Source organism: Peromyscus californicus, unplaced genomic scaffold (genome assembly GCF_007827085.1).
Source record: "Peromyscus californicus insignis strain IS unplaced genomic scaffold, ASM782708v3 Scaffold_4__1_contigs__length_199733344, whole genome shotgun sequence".
In the NCBI taxonomy this organism is placed as follows: Eukaryota; Metazoa; Chordata; class Mammalia; order Rodentia; family Cricetidae; genus Peromyscus; species Peromyscus californicus.
Genome location: NW_026294562.1, coordinates 85,885,283 through 85,900,789, shown reverse-complemented (window position 1 = coordinate 85,900,789; position 15,507 = coordinate 85,885,283). Strand labels below are relative to the sequence as shown.

The window sequence follows — 15,507 nt, the reverse complement described above, 5'->3', positions numbered from 1 at the left end:
AAGGATTTATTTGGCTTATGCTTCCATATTACTGTTCATCATCGAAGGCTGTTGGGACAGGAACTAAACAGGGCAGGAACATGGAGTTAAGAGCTGACTCAGAGGCCATGGAGGAGTGCTGCTTGCTGCCTTGCTCATCATGGCTTGCTCAGCCTGCTTTCTTATAGCACTCAGGGCCACCAGCCCAGAGATGGCACCACTCACAATGGGCTGGGCCTGACCCCATCAATCACTAATTAAGAAAATGCTCTACAGGCTTACCTACAGCTTGATCTTATGGAAGTATTTTCTCAGTTAAGGTTCCCTCCTTTCAAATGACTCTAGCCTGTGTCAAATTGACATTAAAAACCAACCTGCACAATGTGTTTGATTATATTCATCCTTTTTCCCAACTCCTCCCAGAACCATCCTCTTCCCTATACACCCTACTTTGAACCCTTTTTATTTTTATTCTAAAACAAAAATATTTAAAACCATCAAAACCAACTTGTAATGCCCATGTACCCTTGGCACTGTGGCCTTCCACTGGAGCATGGTCAACTTACCAGGAACTGTGTTCTCCCCCTCCCTCCTCCAGCAGCTATCAGTTGCCAGGAGCTTCTTAGCTGGAAGTAGGACTTCATGCCCACCTCCCCTCTCCATGTTGGGATTTGGTCTGACTTGCACTTGCACGGGTCTTGTGCATGCTGGCACCACTGCTGTAAGGTCATGTTGCTGCCCCTGTGTCCAGAAGACAGTGTTTCCTTATGGTCATCCCTGCCTCTGGTTCTGACAGTCTTTCTGTCCCCTCTTCAGCAACTGTCCCTGAGCCTGGGGAGAAGGTCTCATTTAATACTTTGTCGTCTCGTATTTTCTTCACTGTGTCCAGTTGTGCATCTCTATTAGTTGCCATTGACTTCGACTAGAAGCTTCTCAGATGAGGGTTGAGATGTGCATTGTTTATGGGTATAACCGTCAGTCATCAGGAGTCGGTTTAATAGGTCCTTTTAACAGAATAATAGTAGTAGAGTCTCCCCCAGGCCTTATGACCTTGTAACCATACGGTTCGTGGCCCTGATAATGTGCTGAGGTGATGCTGAGGCAGCTGCTCAGCTTAACTGAGCCTCAGTGTTCTTCCCTTTGCAGAACAATAGAGTCGGCTGAGCTAGTCTCCAAAGTCCCATTCCACTCTGGCATGGCTTGTCTCTAGAGTGACTCTTGTAAGAGCAGGCGACAAAAGCAGGGAGCTTGAGAGGCAGCAAGATGCGAGGAACAAAAGCAAGCGGTGGGATGCAGCACAGGTTGCAGGGTACCTCGGTTTTTATTTCTATACAGAGCCTAACAGCCACCCTGACCCCTCTGTGCCTGTCTCCAGCTCTTAGCAGCTAATTTTGACTTTCAGCTCCCACTGTGAGGAGATGGCATAAAAGCAAACTTGTATTTTAATAGCTGCCAAATTGGTCCTGACTGTTCTTGTAATTAAATGAACAGGAGTGCTGTGTTCCCCATTTCCCCTACTTTTCATCCAAAAAATATAAGTGGCCAACGGGGTGACTGATGTGTGGTGCGCTCATCATTTCCTAGGGAGCATCAGCAGGGCTGAAGCTTGAGCCCTGAATAATGGAAATGTCTCTGGGAGCTCCTTGCTTCTGCTCAGATGCAGTCCTCAGTGGGTGGGTGTGTGGGGACGGGGAAGTAGAAAAGACAAGCCAGCTCCCTCCAAAACAATAGTTTCTTGTGGGATGTTTTCTGCTCTGTGCAAAAACCAAGAGCCTGGTGTTTGGGAAGGGATATAATGTAAACAGTAAGGCAAAAATGCTGGTATCAAAATGTCATCTCTGCTACATCCCAGCTGTGTATCCAGCATTTAGCTCCAAATGGCCCCTGCCTCTGTGTATAGCAGGCAAATAGCAACAGGGTGAATTGGCTCACAAACTACAAGGAAGGCGCCAAGCTGGATACTTTGAATATGTTACCTCATTCCAACCTCTCTTGATAGATGCTCTCCCATTGGAGAGAAGTATGCAGCTTAGGACTAGACAATCACTTTGTCTTACCCCAACCTCCAAGGTCCTAAGGCTTGATGCTGAAAGAGCTCCAGCATAAAAAGTTAGGCATCCAGCCAGGCAGTGGTGGAGCACACCTTTAATCCCAGCACTCGGGAGGCAGAGCCAGGTGGATCTCTGTGAGTTCGAGGCCAGCCTGGTCTACAGAGCGAGATCCAGGACAGGCACCAAAACTACACAGAGAAACCCTGTCTCAAAAAAAAAAAAAAAGTTAGCCATCCAGACTCTGAAGTCAGAAGACCAGAAGTCACCTCCCCACTCTCAGTACTCACTATGTGAGACGATCCGTAAACCACATCAATTATCTGCTTATCTGCTCCCTGGTCTGTAAAACTGGAGTGGCAAGAATAACGTCAACCCTGTAGAATCTGCTAGAATGTACTGAGTTTGCCAGGCATGATGGTGCAGACCTGTAATACCAGCTACTTGGAAGGCTGAAGAAGGAAGATTGCTAGTTCAAGGCCTGTCTGGGAGACTTAGTGAAACCTCCTCAAAGTAAGTTCTTAAAGGAGCTGTATGTGGCCAATGAGACACTCAGTGAGTTACAGTGCTTGGCCATAAAAGCCTGGTGATCTGAGCTTGACCCCAAAACCCAGGTAAGGGTTGGGGGAGAGAACCAACTCCACAGAGCTGTACTCTGTTCTCCACATGCACATCTTGGCCCATGGAGATACACGCACGCGTGTGTGCACACACACACAGGGAGGGGAGGGGAGAGATAGACTTAGACAGAGTGACAGAAAGACCAAGAGGAGGAGATATTATTTTTTTTAAATGACTGATGGTTCATTGGGTAAAGATACTTGTTGCCAAGCTTGAGCACCTGAATTCAATCCCCAGTCACCACACGGTAGAAGGAAAGAACCAATTTCTGCAAGTTTTTCTCTGACCTCCACATATGTGCTATGGTATGTGAACACATACGTATGTGCATACGTACATACACAAATGAAAAATAAGTACATGTAAAAATATTTAGTGCTCCATGGCAGAACACTTGGGAGCATGTGTAAGGCCTTGAGTTCCCTTTCCAGTACTGCAGAAACAACGAAGGAGGTAAATTAATACAGTCTCTTGGGACAGCTGCTTTGAATAGGGAGCAAATGATGATGATGATGATGATGATGATGGAGAGGCATCTCAGAAGTGACAGACCTGCAACTTCAACTCTCAGGGAAGCTTTTAGAGTCTTCCCAGTGTCAGGTTGAGACTGGGAGAGGATCCAGCTCCAGATTGGAAGCAGCACAGGCAGCTCCCCGTTCTTCTCCTGTCTGGTCTCCACCTGCTGCAGGCAGCTTTCCCACATGGAGTACCAGAATGACTCTGAGCAGCATCAGGTACTTCCTTTCTCTGACACTGAATTAATTCTCCAGCTCAAATCCCATTGGATGTGTAAACAGGCAACTGATTAACCTAAAGTTGGCAAGTCCACAGGGAGCCTGGCCAGGAGCCTCCTCCTGGTAGATCTGCTGTCAGGAGGTCCTTTGGTACCATCTTGCTTCTGCAGAGATGGGCTCCCTCCCTTGGTTGACACACAGCACTCTAATGAAAACACATAATTAATATTGCATTTCCAGTAGAGAAAGCAGATCACATTTCTACTTTCCTTCCCATACACCTCACTTGGTCATTTATCACACTCATGATGCCCTATGAGTTTCAGGAGCCATGTCACCTTAGAATTTTGTGTTATGCCCACGCTCATCTCCCACCCCCTGCACAGGACTTTTCATACATCCCCTCCCATTACTCTGCTGTGCACCTTTCTGGTTTTTCATGAAAATGTGAATACTCAGAAAATAGCCTAAAAAGAAGAAAATACATTCCCAGAATCACTGAGGAGTAGAATAGGATTTTCTTTTCTTTTTCTTTCCTTTTTTTTTTTTTTTTTTTTGCATTTCTTTCTACATCCAAAACAGTCTAGATAATGACAGGCATCACTCTGATAATGAAAACAGAAAGCAGCAGACACGCTGTTTTTAAAAATACATGAAGGGGCTGGAAAGGAGCCTCCTAATCGTTAAGTGAAGTGTTTGCCACAGAAGCATGAGGAGAAGCATGAGGGCCTGAATTTGGATCCCCAGCACCTGTGTAGAAAAATCTGGATGAAGTAGCCTCCACTGGCCATGACAGTGCTGGGGGAGAGGAGCATGTGGGGACAAGAGGATCCTTGTGCTCATCAGCCAGACAGTCTTCAAGTCAGTAAGCTTCAAGTTCAGTGAAAACCCTGTTCAAAAATAAGGTCAAAGAAGATCCCAGACATTAAGTATGGACTGCATGCATATGCACATGTGCGCGCGCACACACATACACACACACACACACACACACACACACACACACACATACACATACACACACACACACCACATTTGCATCCATATGCAAACAAACAGTACATGGACTATATAAAACTCAAGGCCTTCAGTGAACCTTTGGCTTCTAAGAGGGACAAGCAGATTCTAGCCTTGAAGCCTGGACTAACACAGAGTTCTGGAATCTGTAGGTCTCAGAATTCAAGCCACTGGTTCTGCATTTCCTCTTGGGCATCTTTCTCTTCTCTCTTTGAGCAGCAAGCCATGTTGGTTTTCCCTGCACAGTGTAGAGTGGCAGCTATCTCTGGCCGTCTTCACCACTTAAAATTCCTTAGCAGCTTTTTGCCCTTGCCCTTGATTTTCCCTGCACAACAAACACATAAAGTAAAATCGCATATTTGTGAATTGCATTTTTCTCTCTACTTGTTCATTAAAATGGTATTATGATCTCGTGGCTTAGGGTATGGAATCCAGAGGATGACAGTTAAGGTTGAATTCTCATCCTTGCCACTAACCAGCCATGTGTACGCTCACTCTCCCCCACCCAGTCTATCTGCCTCTCTCCTAGAAAAGACTGCATCAGAGTATGTACTGAGTGCATGGATCAGGCCTAGAATGTTGTGTGTACTCAGCAAATGCTGGCTCTCACTACCTACTTTGTTCTCTGCCTTTAGATCAGAGAGAAGGGCAGAGATGGTGTTCTCAGTCCTAGTCTCAGTACAGAGATCAGGGTCTGGAAGATATCAAAAATGCTCTCTAAGGCTGATAAAATCGTGACTGTCCCAAGCCCTTTAGTTCCCTGTACCAGTGTCTGCTGGAGTCAGCACGGATCAGAACCTAGTGCTAATTCCTGACTTAAGATAGCAGGAAGGGTTTGTATTGGTAGACCTTGGGCACAATTAGAAGGACGGGTATGACACCTATCACCTCCACCATCACAACCATTGAAATGAAATAACTTCACAAACTGGGGTTCCAAGTAGGGAATTCTGGGCGCTATCCTTGGTGCTGAAGCATCATCCCTTTCCAGCATGGGGGTTTCTTTTCAGCTCCTGACATACACTGCTTGCCTTTTTACTAAATCCCAGAAAATAATAAAAGAGATAAACATTGAAAAGATCTATTTGTATGAAGGAAAACTTCAACACCACAAATGTCTTATGGAGTGCTGACTATATGTCCAGCACTGCACTGAGCCCACCCCCACACTACCTTTTTTAAGCCTTCAGACTAACTCTTAGGGGTAGGCATTTCTTCAGTGACTCTTTTATGCCTGAGATATTGAGGCATCGCATGATTAAGGAAGTGTGGAGTTAGTTCCAGATATAGACCTTAAACCAAGGAGCCTGGCTTCATGACTCCCCTACATCATATGGCTGCAATGTTTGAGCATGTCAGATGACTGAATGATTGCAGAGTTTGTGGGCTGCCATGCTTTGTTCTATGGCTTTATTTGTTCTATTTTTATTTATTTGCTTATTTGTATGTGTGAAGATATATGTGTGGATATGCAGATGTGTGTGTGTGTGTGTGTGTGTGTGTGTGTGTGTGTGTGTGTGTGTGTGTAGGCCAGAGGTCAACCTTTGATATTTCAAGAATCATCTACCTTGTTTTCTGATGTAGCACTTCATTGGCCTAGAGTTTACTGGTTAGGCTGGGCTGGCATCCATAGAGCCAAGGGATCCACCTGACCTGCCTCTGCCTCTGAGCACCAGAGTTACAAGTATGCACCACCACACTTGGCTTATTACATGGGTTCTGGAGATCAAACTTGGGTTCTCATTTTTTTTTTACACAAGCACATTACCAACTAAACCATGGCTCAACCCTGGGCCTTATGTTTTAAATAAAATGCCTGGTTTGTGTTTTTCTAAAGGGGTTCCATGACAGGGTGCTGGCCATGGAGAATATGGAGCAGATTGGTTTGTCCAGGAATGTGACTCTGGGACATCATTCATCTTCTCTGGGTCTCAGTTGCTTTTCTCTTTGTTTGTTTTGCTCAGCTGTAGAATTAGTTATCTTAGTGAACTGCTAAGGCTTCTTTGAACACACTGAGGACCCTAAGGGACAGCCTCCATCCTTTTAGAACTCACAAGAAAGTCCTGAGTTATAGCCCCATACTTGGTGGTTATGCCAAGATGGCAGCAAGGGAATGAGCAGAATGGAGAAACTACTTTAGCTCCTGATGATACTGTGGAGCCCTTCTTCACTGACCTCTTCGTCCCTGGGGGCAGCTGGACCCCTGTGGCTTAATCAAGACCTTCCATGTGACTTAGGTTCCTTCTCAGCTGTTAGAATTTGGTCCCTTGATTCCTAATGGAGCCTATTTAGCTAAGACTTGGTCCTATATTGTAAGTAAAAATAAACTTTGAAAGGCAAGCCATGCATTTCTCAAAACCCAGGAAGCAAAACTGAATGCAAGTGCTTCCATATGAAATTCAAGAAGGCCACTCTGAAGGTGTAAGTGAGGACCCCCAGAAAACCTTTCAAAGCAAAATGAGACTCTTACTCCCAGACACCATCTCTTTGAAACAGTGGAAATGCTCAAAGCCTTTGTTTCTACCCCTTTGGGAGGGGCCCTGGTGAATTGAAGCAGTGAAGAATGACAGAAATCCTGAGAGCTTGCCTTGGAGTCAAGCTCAAGACCCCTGGCTCTGCGACTTTGGAGAAGTTACTTAACCTGTCTTGTTTTTGTTTTGTTTGAGGCAAGTTATTGCTGTGTAGCTCCAGCTGGCCTGGTACTCACTATATAGCCCAAGCTGCCCTCAAATTCAAGGCAAGCCTCCTGCCTCACTTTCCCAAGTGCTGGGGTGACCAAGCCTGGCTGAAATGACTCAGCCTTTCAGAGAGTCCATTCCTCTAACTCCTCTGTTAGAGGAACTGGGTGGGTACCTAGTTGTGTCATTTCTGTGACTTCCTGATTGTCTAATGGCTATGGCTCCGGCCTTTTCTGCTGTTCATTCATCCCTTGAGTAAACATTTACTGAGTACTTGGTATATGGAATGCATTATTCTAGGGATATGGTAGAGAACCAGGAGACAAACATCTCTGCCATCTCAATACTTACACCTCATGAGCAGAAACAGATGACAAACTAAATAAGAACCTTGCACATGAGAAAGAAGATACATTTGGATAACAATAAAGCAAGAAAAGAAGTCAAGATGCTAGGGATAGGCAAGGGGTGTCATCATGTGGAAGAATTGATTGACGGTTGCCCTCATTCATTGCTTGGGTAACTAGTGTTTGCTAAATGCTTTGCAAGGCCCTTTCAGGGGCATCTGATACAGAAGGCTGTTAGAACTCCTCTTGTGGGTTCATGGAGTCATGCTGAACTTGGATCAGTACCTGGGTCTTCATAGTGCCTGTGTTGCTTTGGCGCCACCTGTTGCCCAGATTCCCCAAGGTAACCATGGCAATGAGAAATAAAACTGAGAGGATGGAGAGGACATCCTTGATCCCCTTCTGCATATTGTAAGTTCCATAGATGCAAACTAGTGCTCAGCCCTCATGGAAGAGAACCAGGAGCTATAAAAAGAGGGTGACTTTAGACTTACCTTGTCTTCTAACGTCACCTTTTATGTTTTGTCATGGTGAATGCACAGAAGAGAGTAAATGAAAATTTAAAAAATAAATATTGGCTCAAAGAGTTGACTCTGCTCTCCTGGTTGATAACCAGACTCTGGTCTGCTACCATCTTCTTCTAAAACAAAACAAAGTCCTCAGTAGCTCCTGTGGTGTGAGAAACTTTTCTCAGGAATGGGCTGTCTTTATTTACTCATACTTAACCAAAGCACATATTTGCAGCTTATCCTGTTTGGAAAAGCAGTAAATGTGGAACCCACTTCCCCAAAGTCATGAACATTTCATTTTGGAAATGACTCATACATGAATATTGCATTTGAGTATTATGACCTGGGACATCACATTAAAATTACTAGAAGATTCTTCTAGCCCATGATGGAATGTGGGGTTTAAATACTGCTCCACGGAAGGAGGGATTTGCTAGGCCCCTCACTGATGGGTTCTTTTTCACTTTCTCTCTCTGCTAGTATGGTTTACATATGAATTTTCACATAAGTTATCTGTTTAGCATGGTCCTGTGCTGCCCCTGGACAGTATTGTATGATGATTAGTAGCTGGAATCAAGACAGGAGTTGATATTTCAAAGCCCAAGACTTCCTGTCGCACTCCAGTTTTGTTTCTGTGGAAGTGGTAGCGTGTCCATAGTGAACAGCTCCCACTGAACTTCCCAAGAAGAAGGAGATTTTATGAATGAACTCACCAGGAAAAGAATAAAACCAGGGATACTGGACACCCAGGCCTTCTGGATATTTGGGTGTTCTGGTGGACTCTGTCAATATGAGTCCTCTGTGTGTCTTTGGGAAAGTGGCCAGCCTAGCATGGAACAGGACTATTTCAGGGGTGAGGCCACCCTCGCATGGAACAGGACTGCTGCAGGGGTAAGGCCAGCCTAGCATGGAGCAGGACTACTGCAGGGGTAAGGCCAGCCTAGCATGGAGCAGGACTGCTGCAGGGGTGAGGCCACCCTCACATGGAGCAGAACTGTTGCAGGGTGAGGCCAGCCTAGCATGGAGCAGGACTGCTGCAGGGGTGAGGCCAGCCTAGCATGGGGCAGGACTGCTCTAGGGGTGACAGGAGAGATTCACACAGAGGACTGCTAATCAGAGCTTCAGAGATTCAGATTCCTGAACCAGTGCATGGCTCAGAAGGCTGGAACAGCAGAAGGGCAGAAGGATCCCTGGATTGGGAGCTTTCTGGACTGTAGACTACCCATGGACACCTAGTTTAATCAGAGCAAGGATCATCTTTCCTTCTTCTTGACTCCCATGAGCACCTAGAACCATGCCTAACACACAGTAGGTGTTCAATAAAGACTAGCTGTGAGTGAACTGCAAGTTCAAGAAGAAAGCTTGCTTATAGTTCTGCCTACACTCCTAACACACCCACTTCCTTAGATCTCATGTAAGGAGCTTTGAATTTCCTAGCTGCAGAGAGAGAGAGAGACAGACAGACAGACACAGAAAAAGACAGAGACACAGAAACAGAGACAGAGAAGAAATGCTACTTCTGCCCCATCTGCCCTGCATAGTCCTAAAGGAGATGAGAGGGAGAGAGGGAGAGAGAGAGAGAGACAGACAGAGAGAGAGAGAGAGAGAGAGAGAGAGAGAGAGAGAGAGAGAGAGAGAGAGGGAGGGAGGGAGGGAGGGAGGGAGGGAGGGAGAGAGAGAGAGAGAGAGAGAGAGAGAGAGAGAGAGAGAGAGAGAGAGAGAGAATGTGTTTTCTACTACAAAAGACAGGGGCATCAGTTTTGTATTTGCATGAGAAGAGCTCAGATGGACCTTTCACTTTTTTCCACCAAATGCAACCTGAAATTGTGTAAGCATCAAGCCATGGCAATACCAGTGATCATTGAATTAGGCACAGACTGGAATTACAAGCTCTCATATCACATTATAGTTTGTGTAGATGCTTCAAAGCATAATTTATGCCCACTGCTTCCACAAAAGTACTTACTAGATGTTCCAGGATGCCACCACATCTTGTCATTTAATGTGCTAATGAAATACCTAAAAGATCATAATTTGTTATTTTTTCAAAATATTTTATTAAACCCATGTATTATGTGTGAATTGAGACTCAGGTATGAACTTGGTGGTGGAGTACCTGCCAAGCATGCTCAGGCCCTGGGTTTGAACTTTAGTGCTGAAAAGAGAACAACACGCATTAATACTAACATGTCATGGTTTTGTTGTGGTGTTTATAGCAGAACTATGAGCAAACTTTCTTCCTGAACTTTCAGTTTCTTCACAACAAGCCTTTATTGAACACCTATCACATGCTAAGCATGGTTCTTGGTGCTTGTGGGGATCAAGAAGGAAGGATTTTCACTCTAACAAGCTCAGTATCCATGTGGAGCTTAAAGCCCAGAAGGTTCCAACCATGCACTCATGATGGAATCTAAATCTGATGCATGTGCATGTGTGTGTGTGTTTGTGTGTGTATGTGTGTATCAACCCCAAGCTAGCCTCAGAACTCAGCACATAGCCAAAGACGACCTTAAATTTATGTTCCTCCTGCCTCTACCTCCTGAGTGCTGGGATGATGTCATCATGCCAGGCAGATTCAAACTGGAGATTGAACCATGGCTTCATGCATGCTATCTATGCAGGCATTTCTACCAACTGAGTTATGTCAGTGTGAGTGTACGTGTAAGAGTGTGCATGTGAGTGTGAGTGAGTGAGCATGGAAAGGAACTTCATAGCATTGTCCTAAGATGAGGGCCCACGAGCTGCATTCATCACACTGTCACAGCAGCCACTAAAAGGCTGTTGGGAGAGATTTCTAGAAAAGTTAAGGTGAGACTGAATTTGCTCATGTCTGTGTGAGCTTCTGGGTGGCTGACTACACTAGATTCTCTGGGATCCAGTGGTTCTTCCATCCAATAGGACAACAGTAATTCCTGCCCCTTAGGTGTTGTGCCCTCCCTCACTCCAGAGGAATAAGCGGTGGGCTCATCACGAAATCCTGGCTCCAACGAGCACATAAAAAATACTCAATAAATGCCCTGACTACCATGATGGTGTCCTTGGGCTCTGGGAAGACCTCTCTTTCCCAGGTACTCAAGTTCAACCTGTTTTGCCCAGGTTCATTCGGAAACAGGGCCTGGACCGTCTTTTCCTGGAGTGTGATGCACACATGTGGCGCCTGGGGGATCGGCGGATCCCAGAGGGCATTGCTGTGGACGGTGGCTCTGATTGGTTCCTGCTTAACCGGAAGTTTGTGGAATATGTGGCATTCTCCACGGATGACCTGGTGACAAAGATGAAGCAGTTTTACTCTTACACCCTCCTTCCTGCTGAGGTGAGTACCAGGAAAGATCCCAGGTCAGGGGACAGGGACAGGGGCTATGTGTAGCCTTAGCAGAGAGTGAATGTTTGGCAGTGTGAGCCTGGCTCCACGGGACTATTCTGTAAATCACCAGACAAGGCTGAAGAACCACATTGATCCCAGCACATCCTGACATTATAGCAAGAACTGTGGTGCACATACAGTGTCAGGGATGCTACCAACAGCCTGCATGGTCTCTCCATGCAAAGTACAGAAAGCAGCCCTAGTCAAGGCACTCAGCCCCCATTTGTAATAGAAAAAAAATCCAATATTCTGAATTTTCTAGAAAAAGATGTTATTGCTATTTTGCAGCAACAAAAAAAAAGTATTAAAATTGCAAGCCCTCTGATTGTTGATGACACTCTTTGCAATTGTGCAGTGCATGCTAACAGTTCCAGGACACGGCCACATCAACTTTTAATACATCCTCCAGTCATCAATCATGCAGTAAAGTAATAACCGTTTTCAGCACCAGTAATCCCTTTTCTCATTTGAATACAGTTCTGTCATTCCTGTCACTCCCTGATAGTGCTGTCTTCATTGTACACACATGTGTGCGCACACATGCGCACACTTTTGATCCAAAATTGCCCTGAGGAAACTAAACAGGATCTCTTTCACTGGCCCTCTCCATTGTCAGCCATCATGGCCAAATGTTCAGGACCCAGCCCTTCCTGTGGAGCATATTGAACAAGCCCCTGAATCTTTTGTAGCATCCAGGTGCAGTCCCCATTGCATAAGGCTCAAGACCATTCTAAAACAGCCAGGCACATCCTCATATGTTGCCCATCACATGCTGGAAGCTGCCTTATCAGATCTGAGACCAGAGCATCTAGCTTCATCTCACTGACCTCCATGCAATTTTATCCTGACTTCTAACCTTGGGAAAACCCCAGTGCATGTTCTGTTTCCATGGAGCCTGTGGCATTGCCCATGTGTGGTTCTCTGCTTCCCCCCTGTTGGGCCACAAGCTCTGATCACAAAGTCTGGAACAAACCATGCATCTCCATGGATGGTTCCCATGTATTATCAGGTCAGGGGCCAGCTCCCAGGAGGACTGGCTGTCTACACGCCTCAGTGTGAAGAGAAGCTCAGCCTCTCTGAGCCACGTTTTACTATTCTGTGCACATGTTAAGTCATCAGCTTTTAATCCTGTTTCAGCGAAAATCACCTTTTCTCTCCATTCTGATAACCTCCTCATCCATTATCTTGCAGGGAATTTCTGCATCGCTATAAAGGACACAGGGCAATTGATAATTGGGTACTTTTCCCCACTGCTTGATGGAAGAGAGGTGCCTCTGTGGGCTTGTAGACAATTCAAGTTTAAATCCAGGTCCCCTGCCAATGTCATTAGCATCACAGGAAGACAAGTGAGTGGAGTTGAGTGGCAGGTGGAGCTTCATTTTGCCCATCCGCCCATCTAAAAGAGATTCTCTGGGAGTTTGGTTGTTCTCAGCAATATGCCAATGACACCATCGGTGCCCACAACTCTGAGTGCACTCTCTTCCCCACCCCTACCTCAGCATTAAAACATGTCCCTGGGGTCTCTGTCAGACCCTCTCCCTCCATTGTGCTACGTCTGCCTGCTTGTTCTTTCCTAGACAGCTCCAGGGCTTAGGAAAAAAAAAAAAATCCAAAGGCTGTGTCCATAAATTTGCAACAGTCAGACACATATCCACCAACAGCTTCCCCTGGGAACCAGGGTCCAGAGGAAGCATATTCTCCAGTTGGCAGAGCTTGTTATAAAATAGCGTTGAAACAGAAATCTCTCTTTCCCTTCTCTTTCAGTATCTCAGTGTCTCTAACCAAACATTATGTCTCCTCTCTGTCTCTCTTTTCCTCCCAGCATTACCTCTTCCTCAGAGTCCTTGAAAGAACTGGCCAAGAGTCCTAGAATTAGAAGAGGACTATGGGCCCTGGTTCATTAGCATAGAAAGCATGCATAGAAGCTGTCCGCCCACTTTTACTTGTGTTATGGCCACACTGTGTGGGCACCTTCAGCACCACGGACAGAAAACAACCCTCAATACCCAGTCTAGCAACACCCTGATTAAGGACCGTGGACAGCAAGCACTCTGTTCTAGTCGCATTCTCTTAGTGCAGTGGCTCCTGGTCCAGCACTACCAATAGCAGCATCTCTCCCACCCACCTTTTCTTGTGTTGTAGTGAGAGTGATGGACAGCAAGCAGCCCTGCCCTGCCCTGCAATGTAGTCAGTGTATGGGTGGACCCAAGAGTCTGGCCTTCCTCGTCCAGAGCTGAAATCCAAGTTCACTGGACATTGTTACCAATCTATTGCAGACCTGAAACCTATAGGTTTCCAGTCTGGCTCTTTGCAAGCAAGAGCCCTTGCAGCCTGTAGTTTTCTGGGAAGCTGTCCGCCCTGTTTGCTTCTGGTCCCCATTTGTTAATACATCTTGAGAAACTCTTCCTATCTGTTCAACAGACAGCAGATGTCCTGAGTGATAAGGGGCAGATATCTTCATATCGGATTTTAGGCACTAGGGAAGGCATGTCCAAGGCAATAGACCTGTAAGTAGAATTATCCCATGAAGTCTAAACAGACATCTGAGCACTGAGATGGACAGGCCTGGCAGCTGATGTTGTGTGCCTGAGATAGACTTGATACCGGCGTCCTGGAAAGCCTTTGCACTCCATGGTCTTCAGGGGGAACATGCCAATCTGACACACTTGATTGTGTGTTACTGGGTTCTCAGTCTGCACCCTTCTCTCCTCTGCAGTCCTTTTTCCACACAGTCCTGGAGAACAGCCCCCACTGTGACACCATGGTGGATAACAACCTGCGCATCACCAACTGGAACCGCAAGCTGGGCTGCAAGTGCCAGTACAAACACATCGTGGACTGGTGTGGCTGCTCCCCCAACGACTTCAAGCCTCAGGACTTCCATCGCTTCCAGGTGAGCCCACCTGCCCCCCCACACACAGACACACACCTTCCAAGGAAGCCGCTGCAAGCCTTTAAGGCCAGACCGATGAGCCATCTTATCCTCACTGCCCAGCAGTTAGCAAGCATTTATCCCATGCCAAGTGGCTGAACTAGCCTCCCCGGAGTGATTCATGAACCTCCCAATAGCCCTGACGTGTGTGTTGCCGCTCTTATGACCCTTCCATCTTAGAGATAAACTGAGGTGCAAATGCTCGGAAACCCTGTTCATGATCACACATCCCAGGCTAGAGAAACAGCTGTTCGAGAAAGGGTAAGTGCTACACAAGCGTAAGGAGCTGAGTTTGGATCCACAGCACCCACAGTAGAAGCCTGGAATGGCTGTGTCTTTAACCCTGGTGCTGAGGAATGACAGAGAGGAAAATCCATGAGGTACAGTGACCAGCAGGCTAGCTGAAAATGGTAAGCTCCAGGTTCAGTGAAATACCGTCTCAAGGCAGAGAGCCCTAGGGTGAGATACCCAACATCCTCTTCCAAACTCTATACACACATGCACAGGTGTTTGCACCTGAACACAGAGAGAGAGAGAGAGAGACAAACACTACACTACAGAGAGAGACAGACAGACAGATAGACTGAATCATGGATGAATACATACAATAAGAGATGATGTAACCCAAGCATCAATTTCCAAGGTCATTCCCATCATCTTCTCTATATTGCCTCTCAGTCACAATCCCCAGGAATATTTGTTAAAACAGTTTTTTCTTGGTATATGCTTGACTATATTGAGGGCAGATTTTTCACCCCAGCACTCCTGGCATTGTGACTGGGTCAATGTGTTGTTGGAGACCATCCTCTGTGGTCTCCACCCACAGGTAGCAGCTGCATCTTCAACTGTCATGACCAAAGATGTCCAACAATGTCCCAAAATATGCCCTAAGTTCAAACTTTCCCCTTGGTGAGAACCACTGGTCTCCAGCAAAGGCTAGAATATTGTTGTTTTGCACTTTGGAAAAACCTGAGGAGTATCCAGGTTGGGAGACCACCATGTTCTATAAACTTGAAGGAATAACTAGAGGTGGAAACATCATTTCTTGTACAGCTGTCTCTGCATAACCTTTCACTGTACAATCCTGATCGGTGTGGAGGTAGCAGGGTAGGAAATGCTAACCTGCTTGCCACAAGCCAGGAGAGAGCCTTGGCCCCCGAGTCCTACTCTAGATGGACTTTCTTCTCACTCTATTTCCTCCCCCAGGACAGTGTGGTACCTGGGAGGTATGGGCTCTGGGTTTTTTCCTCTTCTCTTTCTAGTGGAACAAAAAAAAAC

General features: G+C 46.1%; 1 protein-coding gene across 1 annotated transcript in view; it reads left to right on the top strand.

Moving 5' to 3' along the window:
• Window positions 1–15,507, top strand: part of Xylt1 (xylosyltransferase 1) — a 300,160-nt gene that overhangs the window by 255,777 nt on the left and 28,876 nt on the right. Inside the window, exons 7-8 of the mRNA XM_052714005.1 lie at window positions 11,030–11,246; window positions 14,014–14,190. Of these exons, the coding sequence (XP_052569965.1) occupies window positions 11,030–11,246; window positions 14,014–14,190 (394 nt within the window). The remainder of the gene's footprint in view (window positions 1–11,029; window positions 11,247–14,013; window positions 14,191–15,507) is intronic.